At 37.7% G+C, this 17,814-nt stretch overlaps 1 protein-coding gene across 1 annotated transcript in view; it reads left to right on the top strand.

Annotated features, from left to right (window-relative positions):
* Positions 1–5,590: 5,590 nt before the first annotated feature.
* Positions 5,591–17,814, top strand: part of LOC128986148 (HIV Tat-specific factor 1 homolog) — a 78,283-nt gene continuing 66,059 nt past the window's right edge. Inside the window, exons 1-4 of the mRNA XM_054406318.1 lie at positions 5,591–5,825; positions 10,587–10,928; positions 11,892–12,139; positions 14,396–14,534. Of these exons, the coding sequence (XP_054262293.1) occupies positions 10,589–10,928; positions 11,892–12,139; positions 14,396–14,534 (727 nt within the window). The 5' untranslated portion in view covers positions 5,591–5,825; positions 10,587–10,588. The remainder of the gene's footprint in view (positions 5,826–10,586; positions 10,929–11,891; positions 12,140–14,395; positions 14,535–17,814) is intronic.

Below are 17,814 nucleotides of genomic sequence, written 5' to 3'. Positions count from 1 at the left end.
CGATTCTAAAGTAAAAAAATATCAAGAAGATTTTCTGCTGAGACAAATGGTTTAAATAGAATTCTCGTACGCAGAAGCGAGCTGGCCTAGTCGTAAAAGCGCTATTTTAATATAACTTCCCGAGGTCCTGGACTCTACTAATCGCGAACGGATTTTATATACTGTAATCATAATATATATTATATAGAACGCGATAACTTGAGTGATTTTTGTCCGATTTTGATGAAATTTGTCTTGAAGTTGTATGGCGGGATAAAATTTGACGAGTTCGCAAACCATCATGATCGGACCATGGGAACGGGGTTTTATGGGGTAAAAATTGGGTTCCCCATTTTTGACCCTCAAAATATAAAATTTTTCAATTTCTTTCCAAAGCATTTTGTGGGGCAAAAACAAATAATTTAGTACTGTATATTGAAGTGTTTTTTATGCGCTTAAAATGGTTATGGAGAAAATTCCAAAAGACTAAATTAGATTCCCATGCTATTCTTATGGAGAATATGTAATCTGTTCTAGTTTGCTTGTTTATGAATATATTTTGATCAAACTTGGCAAATGTATTTATTTTATACTAAGCTGTTAGTATTTTACAATAAACACACTTTATTACCTTCCCTGTAGTAGTAAACATAGGTAGGCCTACTTGTTAAAATGTTACTTAAATAGATTTAATTTAAAATCATCGATGTATAATAACTCAAGTTAGGCCTATTATACATCGATGCTTAAAATTCAAAACTTGTAAATGGAAATTCGCTTAGTCTAAGGTTTGCTGTGGCGGAGGTATAATTATAAACGACCAATACAGTAATACCAAAATACGAGTGAAGGATGAGTGAAGATTGTAGAATGGAATGAGATTATCTGTGTATATTTGTTACCGACTTAAACATACCATTTGGATTCAATGTATTTTGTTATATTTGTGCCAAGCAACACTCCTTGACGACGAGTCACAAACAAACTGTCGCCGACACCGACATTTTGTTCAAGACCGACGCGTTGCTTCAGCGACCCGAATTTAACAACTAGTTTGAATTCGGGATAAATGCTCCCCTCAGTCCTCACAAATAGAACTACAAACGCGACTCCATGCATAAAACTGGCTGGTTATGCTTGGATTTTTTTGTTTAAATTTGGGTTAACGGAAATATAATATACTGTATACCGAAATATATGGTGTTAAGCAAAATAAATAGTAAAGAAAACACCCTATACATAAACGGAACGAAAAGTTGTTTTAAGGTGTTCAATATGGATCATAAATCTGCAAGGGAATATATTTATCACCATAGAATTTTGAACACATTTGCATTCTGCTTTTAATACCCACAGGAATCAAAAATTGAATCGCACAAGAAAATATTATACTTTACGACAATTATACTTCACAACAACATCGTAGCATTGGATTTTCACTTCCAACATAGTCTTATGACTTAGAGTATATACAACCATCGATATATAAACACAATATCATAATTGTGTTTATATCGATGTATACAACTTTCAACTTTCAGATATCAATCGACGATAATCAACAAATCAATTGATTTACACTCAATTGATCAAACTCTTTTCATATTGATTAAGTTGAATTCAACCTGCTCATATAAGTTGTAAATTTTCAACTATAGATTCTGGAAATACTGAAATGTCTGTGGAACCATCGATAACTGACTCTGGCTTAACATATGATAACAATTTTGTCATACCAACTTCAGATTCCTGAACTTTCGAGTGATGACATCGTTGATTATGGACGGCCTGGCTACATGTAACAAATATTTAAAATATAGATCAATAGATGTGTTGTATACACGATGTTTTATTACATCACAAATTAAATATATATATTCCTAAATAAGGATAAATCATAAAACTAAGTGCTTCATATTAGAATTTAAACAGGACTATTACTAATTAATTAATTTAATTAGTTTTGATTATAAATAAATAAATAAATAAAATTTGATTATAAATATAACCGGGTTAATTTGTTTTAAGACTATTAGTTGGTACCATTGGGAAGAAAAACTCATGCAGATTTATTCACGTTGGTTTTGGTGCATATCAGCTGTTCGTGAAGTCAATTATTGCTGTCAATTGTAGTGTAATGGCTGAATTAGAAGACATGAAAGCTGTTTGTGTGTTGGATCTGAACTGGCCTCCAAAATTTTGAGACATCACCGATCACCCCTTGTGACTTTATCTTGTAGGGATACATTAAAGATAAGGTGTACACACCGTTATTACCAGTTATCATACCTGAGATCCAGCAACGGATCACCAGAATGCTATCGAAACAATAGATCAAGACACTTTTGTCAAAGTATGGCAAGAGCTTGGTTACACGATTGACATCTGTCGTATCACAAGGGGATCCCATCATTTCTGGTTCTGTTCACATGTGACGAAACTTTTTGAGTTTTTTGTAACCATTTTATTTCTTTGTACAAAAAAATAAACTACATTTTATGTACGCTTAAAATCGTGAACACCATTTTATAACCCTGTACTTTGTTGGAACTAAAATAAATATAACTATTGAATATTACACCTACATCTTCAGAATGTTTCTCTATAGTGTTGTAGCTGGTTCATAGCCTGCACGAGTATTTACATTGGTATTTAAAAACGAAAACAGTAAATAAAAATGTGGAAACAAAGTTGGGCTCCGAGGTGAAGGGTGGGGCCAAGTAGCGCTCGCTGCCGATGCCCACGACGCCTAGCGGCGACGACGTGAACAGGCAGCGAGCGCTAATAGACAGAACATTGTCTGTCCTGCGCGGAACACCTGGAGCCATCGGTCTCCACTTGGAAGTAAATGGAAGGTTTCTGGTTATATACTGCGAACAAGCGCGCACTTTCAAGCGAGAACCAACTTTGAAATACTTTATTATTGGGTTTATTCTTTTGATTTTGAACACCAGGTTTGTTGAAATTATTATAAAACTAGTTTCTACGTTCAACTCAAAATATAATAAGCCACTAAGCTACGTTATTTTGTTTAGCTTATGTATTTTATGTATTGAAGTTTGTAGGAAATTTTATTTTCTTTCAGAATATTACAAGATATTACCTTCAACTTTGGTCGATTTGCTCACCATTTAAAAGTTATTTGCAAAAACGTCAATCAAACTCCAAATTTCTAGTGGTAAAAAAGTTGGAGATTACTTTTTAACTTTGTACAATTAAATCTACAGTTCTGCTGGATCGATTTTGTTAAATAATGTGCCTTTGGAAGGCATAAACTCTTTGAGTTGCTTTTTCGTTTGATGTGTATATTTTATAGCGGTAAGTTTAATAGTATAAAAGTTATAATGCGATAAAACCGGGTCATTAATTTTGAAACACCCTGTACCTATTTAACTATACATATTAAAATAACAAGTATTATTGAAATGCAGCTCGTAAAATAAAAGCAATATCAATTTGTATTAAATACTTACTTGTTTTGGCTATGTTTACAGTAGTAAAACATGTCTCACACTGCTTACTCTTATCAAAACTTCTCATAATTTGTAATTAAAAAAATATATCAAACAATTTAAGTAATATTTACATGTAAAGAATTAATGAAATAAGAACGCCTTCGCAAAGGAAACGCAACTACAACGCGCTCCGGTATTGCGGGTATTGCACTGACTTTCAACAGGCGTTTTAATTTTCTGTAATGTCTGTCAAAATAAAATCTCGTCTTGCAGGACGAGATTTAAAATTTCTTATATTACTAAGATATGACATCAATAAATATAATTCACAGCCTTGAAAACCACAATGAGCTAATTTGTTTAGAAGATTGAGATGATTAACACAGTCAAATGCTTTGCTCAGATCACGTGATCTGAGCAAAGCACCTCTTCTAAAGCATTAAAAAGATGATTTACAATATGATCCACAACTAAAGTTGATGAATGACCTGACCTATAAGTAAATTAACAGGTACTAAACAGATTATATATTCGTGAACACAGACTCTCTCACCACACTCACCTGAGCAAAAATCTACTGCAAACAAAATGATCTGGCCCTCAACCATACAAAACTGTTCGAATTAATTTCAGCCGTAAAACAGAGCAAATAGCTGACCTAACAGATGTGAAAACTGTACAAAATTTCAAATTACTAGGAATTACACTAGATACTGGCCTTACCTGGAACAATCACATCGATGATCTTTGTAAGAAACTTCTCACTGGTGTATACGTGGTGAGAAGAATTAGATGGATTGGTGACGTATTATCAGCAAAAACAGCGTACCATGCTTTAATGGAGTCATTGGAGTCGCATATACAATATGGTCTTGTTGTCTGGGGCGGGACTACTGAAAGCAACCTTAACAGAGTATTGAAGCTGCAGAAAAAAGCCATACGTATACTTGCCAACCTTCAACCCTCAGGCAGCTGCAGGGAAGCTTTCAGATCGCTTGGCATTCTAACTGTTGTAAATCTTTACATCAAAGCAGTAGTCCTTCTGGTGAGTGAGTCTGATCTGCCAAAAAGTGCAAATTTTCACGCTTACAACACCAGGCGAGGAAACGACTTCATTCTGCCAGTACATCATACTACGCAGTACGCCAGAAAACCATCCTACACTGGCCGCAAAGTCCACAATAGCCTACCACCATCACTGAAGTCACTGAAGGGAAAACCGCTGAAAACACAACTTCACAAGTGGCTGATAGACAGACCTGCCTACTCCTTGAAGGAATTCCTTGAATCCGACCTGAATCATTAACTTGAAATAAATTTTTCATGATATTGTTAAGCAAAAAAACTCTTGTAGCCACTAGTTTTAAGTTATATTATTGTATTTTTATTGACGCCATTGTATTATTCTTAATGAAAATACAAAATAAAGAATGATTTGATTTGATTAAAATGTTAAAAAAATTACATACTTATGGTTTTTGACTATATTTTCCCATAATCTTAGCCAATGTAGCATAATCTTAGGAATACATGTAACTGCTAGGCAAATCTTGGTCCCCTTTGTTGTACACCGAGACAACCCTTGACAGTTTCATAACAGATGAAAAATGAATTAGCTATACATTCTAAAATAATTGTCAAATTGTATGTTAAGTCTTTTAGATTAAGTTGTATAACCAATTTTGTATGCGTTGACACTTATGTATGTACACAATTATGTATGTAAAATGTATAAAGTGAATAAATATAATTTGATTTGATTTGGAGTCAATTATTGTCATAGTCCAGTAGCCAATCTTTCGTAAATACACAAATACCATTAGCTGCTTCCAAACAAAACAGCTGTTACAACACCACTTGCGACGTTGCCACTTCGAAGGCCGCGGCCGTGCAAGGGTACCGAGAGCTATAGACTAAAATAATTCCTAGAATAACATTTATATATGGGGAACAAAATGTCTACTAAGCATTTGTAAGTTTCATGTAAACTAGATTTTGACTGCCAGTGATCTGACTACAAAAAGTGCAAAGAAGAAAAAATAACACTGGAATTCCGAATTGGATTGGATTGGAATCGACACTGGGACTGACTGGAAACAAAACAGAAAACAAGTGAAAACGAAAACAAAACAAAACAAGACGTTCTGTTTAGATTAGAGGTTAGGTTAAAACTGTTTCACCGATCAAAACGCAATATTATAGAAAATGTACTAATTACCTTATACATTTTAATAAACTATAAATTAAAGCAAAAGTTTAATTTCACGAGCTATATTACAAATCCATAAATTATTATGGGCGTGGGAGCTTAAGTTAGGTTGCTTTGGAGTTTGTGTTTTCTCATCAGCTGGATTCAAGAGATTCAAGAGAGATTCAAGAGATTTATTGGAGGTAATTGGTAGGCCTAATTTATTTGTTTGTGTTTAATTTCTTTACCAACTTGGATTCTTTCATTTTCGTTATTGTTAGTAATTAATTATGTTAGGTTAATTCTGAAGTTTGTCCTAGTGTAGCCCATCGATCACTATTTACTATTTAGTAATTAAATGTAGAGTTCGATGGTGTAGCCTACTTAAGCCTAGTTGCCATTGGTGTGAACCTGGCAATAACTCCAGCCATAAGTAGTGCGCGCGCCCGGAAAAATCTATTGCGGACCGATTTGCGGCAAAATGCGGCCGCGTAACATGAAACCGATAATGTCACCATATAGAGGACACTTTAACGGACACGATAGTATCAATAACATGTACCTGAGGGATAAGAAGGGGGGGTAAAGTCAGCAATAAGTAGAGCGCGCGCCCGGAAAAATCTATTGCTGGCCGATTTGCGGCAAAATACGACCGCGTAACATTAAAACGATGATGTCACCAGATAGAGGACACTTTAACGGACACGACAGTATCAATATCATGTACCTGGGGGATAAGAAAGGGGGGGTAAAGTCAGCCAAAAGTAGTGCGCGCGCCCGAAAAAATCTATTGCTGGCCGATTTGCAGCAAAATACGGCCGCGTAACATATTACCGATGATGTCACCAGATAGAGGAGACTTTAACGGACACGACAGTATCAATAACATGTACCTGAGGGATAAGAAAGGGGGGGGTAAAGTCAGCCATAAGTAGTGGGTGCGCCCGAAAAAATCTATTGCCGGCCGTTTTGCGGCAAAATACGACCGCGTAACATGAAACCGATAATGTCATCAGATAGAGGAGACTTTAACGGACACGACAGTATCAATATCATGTACATGGGGTATAAGAAAGGGGGGGTAAAGTCAGCAATAAATAGTGCGCGCGCCCGAAAAAATCTATTGCCGGCCGTTATTCGGCAAAATACGACCGCGTAACATGAAACCGATAATGTCATCAGATAGAGGAGACTTTAACGGACACGACAGTATCAATATCATGTACCTGGGGGATAAGAAAGGGGGGTAAAACCAGCACTAAGTAGAGCGCGCGCCCGAAAAAATCTATTGCTGGCCGTTTTGCGGCAAAATACGACCGCGTAACATGAAACCGATAATGTCACCAGATAGAGGACACTTTAACGGACACGGCAGTATCAATAACATGTACCTGAGGGATAAGAAAGGGGGGGTAAAGTCAGCAATAAGTAGAGCGCGCGCCCGGAAAAATCTATTGCTGGCCGATTTGCGGCGAAATACGGCCGCGTAACATAATACCGATGATGTCACAAGATAGAGGACACTTTAACGGACACGACAGTACCAATATCATGTACCTGGGGGATAAGAAAGGGAGGGTAAAGTCAGCAATAAGTAGAGCGCGCGCCCGAAAAAATCTATTGCGGACCGATTTGCGGCAAAATGCGGCCGCGTAACATGAAACCGATGATGTCACCAGATAAAGGAGACTTTAACGGACACGACAGTATCAATATCATGTACCTGGGGGATAAGAAAGGGGGGGTAAAACCAGCAATAAGTAGAGCGCGCGCCCGAAAAAATGTATTGCCGGCCGTTTTGCGGCAAAATACGACCGCGTAACATGAAACCGATGATGTCACCAGGTAGAGGAGACTTTAACGGACACGACAGTATCAATAACATGTACCTGGGGGATAAGAAAGGGGGGGTAAAGTCAGCCATAAGTAGTGCGCGCGCCCGAAAAGATCTATTGCTGGCCGATTTGCGGCAAAATACGGCCGCGTAACATATTACCGATGATGTCACCAGGTAGAGGAGACTTTAACGGACACGACAGTATCAATAACATGTACCTGGGGGATAAGAAAGGGGGGGTAAAGTCAGCCGTAAGTAGTGCGCGCACCCGAAAATGGCCGGCAATAGATTTTTTCGGGCGCACCCACTACTTATGGCTGACTTTACCCCCCCCCCTTTCTTATCCCCTAGGTACATAATATTGATACTGTCGTGTCCGTTAAAGTGTCCTCTATCTGGTGACATCATCGGTTTCATGTTACGCGGCCGTATTTTGCCGCAAATCGGCCAGCAATAGATTTTTTCGGGCGCGCGCTCTACTTTTTGCTGACATTTCCCCCCTTTTCTTATCCCCTAGGTACATGATATTGATACTGTCGTGTCCGTTAAAGTGTCCTCTATCTGGTGACATCATCGGTTTCATGTTACGCGGCCGTATTTTGCCGCAAATCGGCCAGCAATAGATTTTTTCGGGCGCGCGCTCTACTTTTTGCTGACTTTTCCCCCCTTTTCTTATCCCCTAGGTACATGATATTGATACTGTCGTGTCCGTTAAAGTGTCCTCTATCTGGTGACATCATCGGTTTAATGTTACGCGGCCGTATTTTGCCGCAAATCGGCCCGCAATAGATTTTTCCGGGCGCGCGCTCTACTTATTGCTGACTTTAACCCCCCTTTCTTATCCCCCAGGTACATGATATTGATACTGTCGTGTCCGTTAAAGTCTTCTCTATCTGATGACATTATCGGTTTCATGTTACGCGGTCGTATTTTGCCGAATAACGGCCGTCAATAGATTTTTTCGGGCGCGCGCACTACTTATTGCTGACTTTACCCCCCCTTTCTTATCCCCCAGGTACATGATATTGATACTGTCGTGTCCGTTAAAGTGTCCTCTATCTGGTGACATCATCGGTTTAATGTTACGCGGCCGTATTTTGCCGCAAATCGGCCAGCAATAGATTTTTTCGGGCGCGCGCTCTACTTTTTGCTGACTTTTCCCCCCTTTTCTTATCCCCTAGGTACATGATATTGATACTGTCGTGTCCGTTAAAGTGTCCTCTATCTGGTGACATCAACGGTTTAATGTTACGCGGCCGTATTTTGCCGCAAATCGGCCCCCAATAGATTTTTCCGGGCGCGCGCTCTACTTATTGCTGACTTTAACCCCCCTTTCTTATCCCCCAGGTACATGATATTGATACTGTCGTGTCCGTTAAAGTGTCCTCTATCTGGTGACATCATCGGTTTAATGTTACGCGGCCGTATTTTGCCGCAAATCGGTCCGCAATAAATTTTTCCGGGCGCGCGCTCTACTTATTGCTGACTTTACCCCCCCTTTCTTATCCCCCAGGTACATGTTATTGATACTGTTGTGTCCGTTAAAGTGTCCTCTATCTGGTGACATCATCGGTAATATGTTACGGGGCCGTATTTTGCTGCAAAACGGCCAGCAATAGATTTTTTCGGGCGCGCGCACTACTTATGGATGGAGTTATTGCCAGGTTCACACAAGTCTAGTAGCCTACTTTTGTTGTTATAGTAGAATATGGTAAGTTGCCGATAGGTAAATCCTACTGGTAGTTGGATTTAGGCAGTTAAGATCCTGGTTAGGCAAGTAAGGCTTGGCTTAGCTAAAGTACGGTACATTATTTTATTTTATTTCCCAACGGCATAAGTTAGCCACTTTACAATGAAAAACATTCACAACTTGAAATGACAGAAATGGGTTCACTTCCATATCTGTTGGCACAAACAACCAAATGAAAATATCGATGATATATCGATTAAGGTAAGGTTAACCTAACCTAACTAACCAAACGATATATCAAATTAAATAATTGAATAATCAATATCACTCATTTGGTTGTTTGTGCCAACAGATATGGAAGTAAATAGTAAATAGTTGTAACAAATAAGTAACTTAACTTAGTGAAAGTTAAACGGTAGGCTACAAGTCTTCAGTCAACTATTAGGGTACTCAGACTTTCATATCTGTTGTCAAAATCAACCGAATGAAAATATTGATAAGTTAAATATTATTTTATTGATTATTCTATGTAAGTTATCCATTATTTTATTTGATAGCCTAAGTTATATTATTTGGTTAGGTACGTTAGCCTAACTAACCAAACAATAAGTTATCGAATGAAATATACAATATTTTAATTCGGTTGTTTTTGACAACATATGAAAGTCTACCCAACTAATATGCATTACAAAGTTATCTGATATGAAGTGTAAAAGAGTGAGCCTAGTCCTTAAGTGTTTATGTCGGAGCTGCGATTAACGATCATAGCAACGATGAGAGTAGCGATGCTGGGGTAGAGAATAGCGCTCTGCTTTTATCGGCTGTTCAAGTCTGAGCAGCGACACTTGCACTAAAAGGTTGTTTTATTTTTAGCATCTCACTCCCCACCCCCTCCACCAACGCTACCCTCCTTCCAGCAGTGCTCTCAGCACTCATTTGCTATGTGACGGCTACCTTTTTTGGGTCATAGTGTGTTTCTTTGTGTCCTTGCTAGTTGGTTTCTTGGAACGTGTATGTCAAACTTACATATCAATTACCCTTTGTGTATAGTAAAATGGCCAGCAGTACGTCAAATTTACGTATTGATACCCTTAGCCTCACACTGTATGACAATACCTTACTGTATGATAATTTCTATAAAACTATCAGTACGTCAAAGTTATGTATGGATACCCTTAGCGTCATAATGCATAAGATCGATACCGTTCTAGTGTTAACATGGAAAAATCTATTAACTTAGGGAACATAAAAATTGATTTTACTAAGCTTACCTAGGCTACTAAAAGTTAGTCCTCCTACGCTAGGAAACACTTGGTACTACCTTGTGGTATTTCAATTCATTTTAATTAAATGCTGCTGTAGACCTATTGTAGAAGTAACTTAAGAATTATTCTTTTATGTTTCTAGTTAATTTACATGAATTCTGCATTGTTCTAGCAATGGATTCCGAAAATCCTACCGTCGAAAGTGAACTAGTAACACCAAGTGAAGAAGCTAAACCTACTAGTACAGCTGAAGATGTGTGTGAAAGCAAAAATGAAGATAAGAGCTCCACCAATGTCTCCCCTGAAGTAAAAGACGTGCCAAAAAATGAAATGGATGAAGCGAATTTACATTATGATAATGGTGTTTGTATATATACAGACCCAGAATCAAAATTGCAGTACACATGGGATGATGCCAAACAGGAGTGGGTTGATAGAAATGCCCCTGATGCATTGTCAGATAAAGATTATCAATACGATGGCAAGACATACACATACACTGACAAAGAAACAAGTAAGTCTATTCACTTTTAAGTTCATTAAGTTAACATCTCTTGCTACATTATAATAGCTTTTGATTTTGACACTAATAATTATGGTACAATACCTCGTTAAGTAATCAAAATTTATATGTCAGGCTTTTGATGGCCGAAACGTGGCCCAGCTGTCCTTGATCATTGGGATTTTTAATCAAATGATCCTAATTAATGAAACAACTGACCCTAGTCAGTAAGAAAGCTACACACATCTTCTCACTCATGTTGTCAGTTTATAATACACGTTACTGTCTCAAAGAATTTATGACTGCTGTGTAGGATGTAGTAGGACACAAAATTAAAGTCCCATGTCTGCAGGTAGAGAGGACCCGTCCTAATCCTGCTTGTCACAACAACGCTATTGTTGGGAGCTTGGCAATGCAGGCGGGCCGGGAATACCGCCCTCCCCTCGCTGTTCGTAGAAATTCTGCGTCCTACTACAATTTGCATAAATTGAATTTTGAATTGCATTTTGTTCGTCTGAGAAAGAGGAATAAAAACAATTTTTAGTGAACGCTCTACGATTTCCCGTTACAATTGTGCCCTACTATACATTGGGAACTGTACCTCAGGAAAAAGTTGTATGAGAAACGCTATGAAATAAACATTACATGTTACCTATAGCATGGATATTGAAGGCTATTATTTTAAGATCATTTTGATAAAACCTGTCAAATTAACTGTTTAATATGTATTTAACTTCAGCAACATATAATTCTTTGATACTTTATAGGCCTATTTGAATTCTTTATTACCGTAAACATTTCGGACAGCAAAACTTTTATATCTGAAAACTCCATTGTAATATATCAAACCTAAACTATTGAATATATAATAGGTTACGTACCTTGGTCCGTCTTTAACCAATAGAGTCATATATCGATGTTCACCCAACATTAATTTTCATTCACTGTAAGCTAAGTTACTTAAAAATCTTTTAGATGTAAAATACACGTGGAATGAAGATAAAAAAGAGTGGGATGTCAGTGTTGATGACAGAGAGGAGTCTAGTGAAAAACGAGAAGAAGAAGAAGAAGACGACACTAAAAGAAAAAACCCAGATGACATAACCTCAAAAGACATGTCTCAAGGAAGTTACAGTTTTGAAAATGACACTCATGTTTACACAGATCCATCCGATGGCTCCAAATATTTTTGGGACAAAGAAAAGAATGCTTGGTTTCCACAAGTAAGTAGTCTATCGATCGATTAGTAGCTTGAACATTTTGTGTTGTTTCTTATTTGTTTTTGTATCAAAGAATCTGAATAGTCAGGGTTTGTAAGTCTCAAATGAATTATTCAAAATATATAACTAATAATTAGAATGAAACGTGAAAACTTGATTATAATGAAATATGTGGAAATGTAAATAAATACATCCGAGACGAACGAAGCCTGACTGTTCTGCGCCACTCCCATCCCCAAAACCCAGGGGGGTGTCACATTTGTCGTTTTGGTGTCAAGAAATGTATTGTATTGATGTATGATAATGTGTTGATTCTTACTATTATACTATATTTCATTCTTACTATATACAAAATCAGCTTATGTTCTTGACTCTAGTTGATTCTCATTTACTGCCATGGCCACTTGTACCCAAGCTAGTACTTAGCCTCGCCAACGTTCTCGTCAATTCTCTTTGTACTCCGAATCTTTCTCTACAAGGGTCATTGTTTCCATTTCCTTCTAGATTCTTATTTAATATAACTTAGGGATTAAGAATAACTTCATTAGCTCTGCAATTCACCTACTGAAAACAGCCATTTTTGCTGCAGCATGACAACAAATCTGTTTAATAATTCGATTAATTAATTTCCATACTAACAACTATGCCAATGTCCCTTAGCAGTATTTCACTAACTGATTGCAGAATTATATAGCTTGCCTCGTTTCTATGCTTATAATTTCAATTCAATGCTCTTCTTGCCAGCTCACAACTTGAAGTCCTTTTGATGCCTCTATTATGGATAGGCACTAACTGTGTTTTGGTCGTGGCCTTTTCTCCCTCCTAGGAGAACCGTTTCTAAAACCTGACATAGCCAGAAGTGTTTCTTTATCGTAAGGGGGCTATCTGTCAATTATGGTCCCCATAGAGCTACCATTGTAGCCAAGTAAGTATTTTCTGAAAGCATTGCCTTCACCCTTGTTTTGTATTTCATCCCCCCCCCCCCCCCGTATCTATCACTATACAACAATTAATATCATCACAAAAGCCAAAAACCATTTGTAGGAAAATCCATGCTAAGCCAAGTATGTATTGCATTAAGCCTCGTTCACACGGGGCGAGTTTACAAGCTACTCACCAGTGTGTAAGAAGCCGGTGAGTTGGCGAGTGCGCTTGTATTTGTTCACACGGAGCTTGTCCACTCGCCAACGTATAGAAAGACGCCAGCGAGTTGGCGAGTGCGCTTGTAGTCTTTCACACGATGCTTTTTCCACTTGCTCAGTAGCTGGCTTGAACCAAATCCTCCGACATCTTTGAATAACATGCGCACAAGCACAAGCAACTGTGTTCACACTGGGCTACTTTACACGCATACTCGCTCAACAGCTGGCGAGTTGGCGTGTTAAGTAGCCGCAGAGTCAACTTTTTCCAGGGATTTTTCACAAGCAGCTTTTGAGCGAATACGTCGTTCACACTGAGCTACTTTACGAGCTGCGTGTAAAAAATCCGTGTAGCTTGTAAACTCGCCCCGTGTGAACGGGGCTTTAGTTAGATCTCTCAAGTCACCACTTGCTTTTGAAGTCCATGGTCAGTTAACAGATACGAGTAATATTAGAAATTTATGACGTTTGACGTGAGTGATACAAGAATTTTTGGACGTGGAAATCTATTGTAAAAAGTGTAATTAGTTTGGATGTGGTCGTCTACATTTGCACATTGTTTAGGATGTTTTGAACTTTGTAGATCAGCTGCTGTTATCTTGTTCGAGGCAGTAACTAAGGAAAATACATGCGGATTGCAAGACTGAAAGTATTGCCGAACTGATAAGGGTAATTTTCTTAGTGAAAAATAACACCTGCTTCTGGCATCGTTTTCTAATTGTCTATGTCTATGGCTTTCTACAAATTCTAAATAAAAGCACATTTTCTATGATCAAACACTTTTTTTTTGTACAAACATGACTGTGACCTGGAAAGGGATATAAATAGGGGTTGTCCTTGTCTCATCTCACAGAAACCTAATGACAGAATGCGATATATACTTGGCAGAAGTGTAGATGTCTCCTCACATAATCTTAAGCTATTATGACAAGACTAATTGTCGCACAAGAGTGGGTTGCTAATAGAAAAGTAGTGAATAAAGTAAGGAACTTGGTGTTGGGTATCAGATTTGAACCAGTGTTATAGGCTTTGACAACAGTTCAATGGAGACTTAATTTACAGCGGTTAGTCTCAGCTCATATTTCACAGTAATTTTTTACAAATTCATTTATATTTTCAGGTGGATGATGATTTCTTAGCTAAGTACCAAATGAGTTATGGATTTGTTGATCCTAATGCTAATGATCCAAAACCGGAACCAGTGAAAGAGCAACCGCAGAAGAAAGATGCTGAAAAAAGAAAAGCTCCTCAAACACCAGGTAGGCTTAGTTTTTATTATACCTCTTTGAGAAACCAAAAGAGTCCATTTTACCTCTGTCTGTAGTCCAAAATTTCCATCAGCTGACTAGGCCTAGTTTTTTTGCAAGCGCAAAATTGTCAAAGCGCATTGTGGGCAGCACAGTCGAAAATATACAGTATGAAGAATACTTTGACCAGTACCAAAAAAGTTGAACAAAAGTCTGCTTTTACCTATCACCTTATTGACAACAGTTACTCAAATTGTGAAATCCAATTGTGGCCAAGGGTGACAGTGTGACATTGTCGCAGAAAGATGGCAACGGCTTCAGAGAGCCCAGCCTGTCAAAAAAAATAATTGGCAGAAGAAGCTCTAGTGTCTAATATTTATTTTCTACCTTATTTCTTGTTGCTGATATAGTTGATGGGTCATAACAGTTGCTATAGCTCATAATAAACCGTTCCATCAGTTTGATGGAAGAAATACTCAACCTGACTCAACAAAACTCGAGTCTGGCCCAGAAACTAACAAACATACAAACCATCGACATCATGAACTACCACGCTCAAATTGAACAACTAGAAGATGAGAAAAATACTATTCTAATTAGAAACAACGACCTAATCGAAACAATAACTGAACTAGAACACCAATTGGAAAAGGAAGTAAGCCTGAGAAACACTCTCACAAAAACATTTGAAGATTATGACAAAGACAGGGAAGAAACTTTTAATAGCTTCAACACAAAAATAAAGGACATGGAGAATGAAATTAAATGCCTTAGGCAAAAAAATACATGCAGCAGAATAAACACCGGAGAAGAATCTACAAAATCATTCAGAGAGACAAGCACACAGACAACCACTACAGAGGCGAAGGACCTCACAAACAAAACCACAGTTTCAGACAACAAAAATCCAGAAGCATCAAACACAGAAACACTAATTCTACTTGAACTAAAGGCCCTAAAAGAAAAACAGAATAATATGGAGTCAAAAATGAAGAAATTAGAAGATAAAATAACAGTAGAAGATTCCCAGCAACTAATAACTGAGAAAAAGGAGACTCCTTGCAAGCCAATTAACACACCAAGACGAGTTTCATATAATAACAACAAATTGGCAACTACTAAGAAAACCCATTTCAGTGTTTCCTTGCAAATAGCAAAAAGCAAGTTGAGGAAAGAAGCACCAGAACACCAAAGTCAACCACAACAAACAAAAAAACAAAATATTAAAAAACCCAAGGCCATCAAAATTCCAAAAGGAGTTTGCTCTACTTTCAAGGGCACTATATCTCCCCCAAACAAATCAACTAAACCAAAGAACACAGGGAAACCCCCGATCACCGCCAAGCTTCTTAAGCCGGGAGAGACCATTGAAGACTTCTTTTGGAAAAATATAGACCTATATAAAAAGAATATTCTGTCACACACCAAGCGACTAAACATGACCGAGATGGACTGCCTCTCTTCTCAAGGAGAACAGAAACATGAGCAGCTGCAAGAACCCAATTCAAGTCAACAATCTAATCACTCTACAGTGCCCCATACTATAACCCCTTTTTTAGAAACAAACAGCCTGAAAAAAGCAAAAGAAAAATCTGCAAATCTCCAAATAATTCTTGTGTAGCAATAATGCACCAAAATATTAGAGGACTTGCTACAAAGACGAACAGACTACACCATATTCTCAATGACACGAAACCAAGCATTCTAGTCTTGACTGAACACGGACTGAAAAAAACAGAGCTAGAAGCTACAAAAATTCCCGGCTACTCTTTAATTACCCACTTTAGTAGAGAAGAACATAAACTTGGAGGTGTTGCAATATATTCCAAGGAATCCCTTGCTGATACAGTATCAGCTATTAACATATCAAACACATGCCAGGAGTTAATATTCGAAGCAGCAATGATTCGCATGCAGACAACAAAGAAAAAGGATATCTACATTCTGGGAATCTATAGACCACCAATCGAAAATGCAAGAATTGCCCTTGACCTCCTATCAGACACGCTAGAACTACAAGAAGTACACAAGAAAAACATAATACTTATCGGTGTCATAAATATCGACAGGCTCACCCAAGATTCCAAAAACACCATGCTGGAAGAAGAGTTAACCACACAAAACATCTGGAGATTTCCTCTAGAGGCCACCAGAATAACCCATGACACAGCCACTTCAATAGACTGTATATGCTCAAACATACCATGTGCGTACATTACTGGACAAGTTGTGCATACTGGTCTATCTGACCACACTGCGCAGCTGTGCCTGCTGAAAACACACCAAGAAGACACTTCCCAAAGATTTGTAATGCAAAGAAGCCTAAACAACACAAACCTAAACAATCTGAAGGCCCACCTCCATCTACAAAATTGGGAACATGTTTACTCTTCACCCAATCTTGAAACCTCCTACAACAAATTTCATAATATTCTTCAAACAGCACTGGATTATACATGCCCATTAAAGAAAACTAAAATTATTAAAAACAAAAAACATATGAAGTACTACGATCCTGAAGCAAAATACCTTAAAGAGAACTTTTTGAAAGCTCTGCAAAAGTTTGAGTTAACGAACAGAAATGAAGACAAATTAGAAATGATTAATAGAAAAAGGATATACGACATGAAACTAAGAAACCTAAAAATGTCCTCAACAGCTAGCTTCATAGAACAAGCTGACAACAAACCAAAAGCACTATGGCAAGTTATAAACAAGGAAAGGAAAGGAAAATGTGAAGAGAAAACCCTTGCAGAATTAGAAATAAATGGCAAACTCACAAACAACACAAAAGAAATGGCCGAACACTTCAACACATTCTTCTCAAATATAGCAGAAAATACCCTTGACCAAAACAGAGCAATCGTTATAGACCCTGAAACAGTGCTGAGTGGAGAGGAACCAGTCTGCCCAATACACCTTACCCTAACTTCAACATCCTATAAAGAAGTTAAAACGATAATAAACTCCCTAAAAGCCAAAACATCAAGTGGAATAGATGAGTTTTCCTCTAAGATGATAAAGCACTGCTCTCAAGAACTCATCTCTCCTCTGGTTTATCTTATAAATAAATCATTTAAAGAAGGCAAATTCCCATCCGCCATAAAAGTCAGTAAAATATACCCCAAACATAAAAAAGGACCAACTGAAAATGCTCAAAACTACAGGCCCATTTCTCTCATCTCCAGTTTCTCTAAAATCATAGAAAAAATTGCTCTGGCTAGATTAATGGCACATCTTAATCATAACAAACTCTTAACTGACAACCAACATGGCTTTCGGAAGAATAAAT

The sequence above is a fragment of the Macrosteles quadrilineatus genome, unplaced genomic scaffold (assembly GCF_028750875.1).
Source record: "Macrosteles quadrilineatus isolate MER2022 unplaced genomic scaffold, UCM_ALF_1.0 Scaffold_2__2_contigs__length_208266976, whole genome shotgun sequence".
NCBI classification, from domain to species: Eukaryota; Metazoa; Arthropoda; class Insecta; order Hemiptera; family Cicadellidae; genus Macrosteles; species Macrosteles quadrilineatus.
The sequence above is the reverse complement of the archived record's forward strand: the minus strand, read 5'-3'. Positions and strand labels throughout refer to the sequence as shown.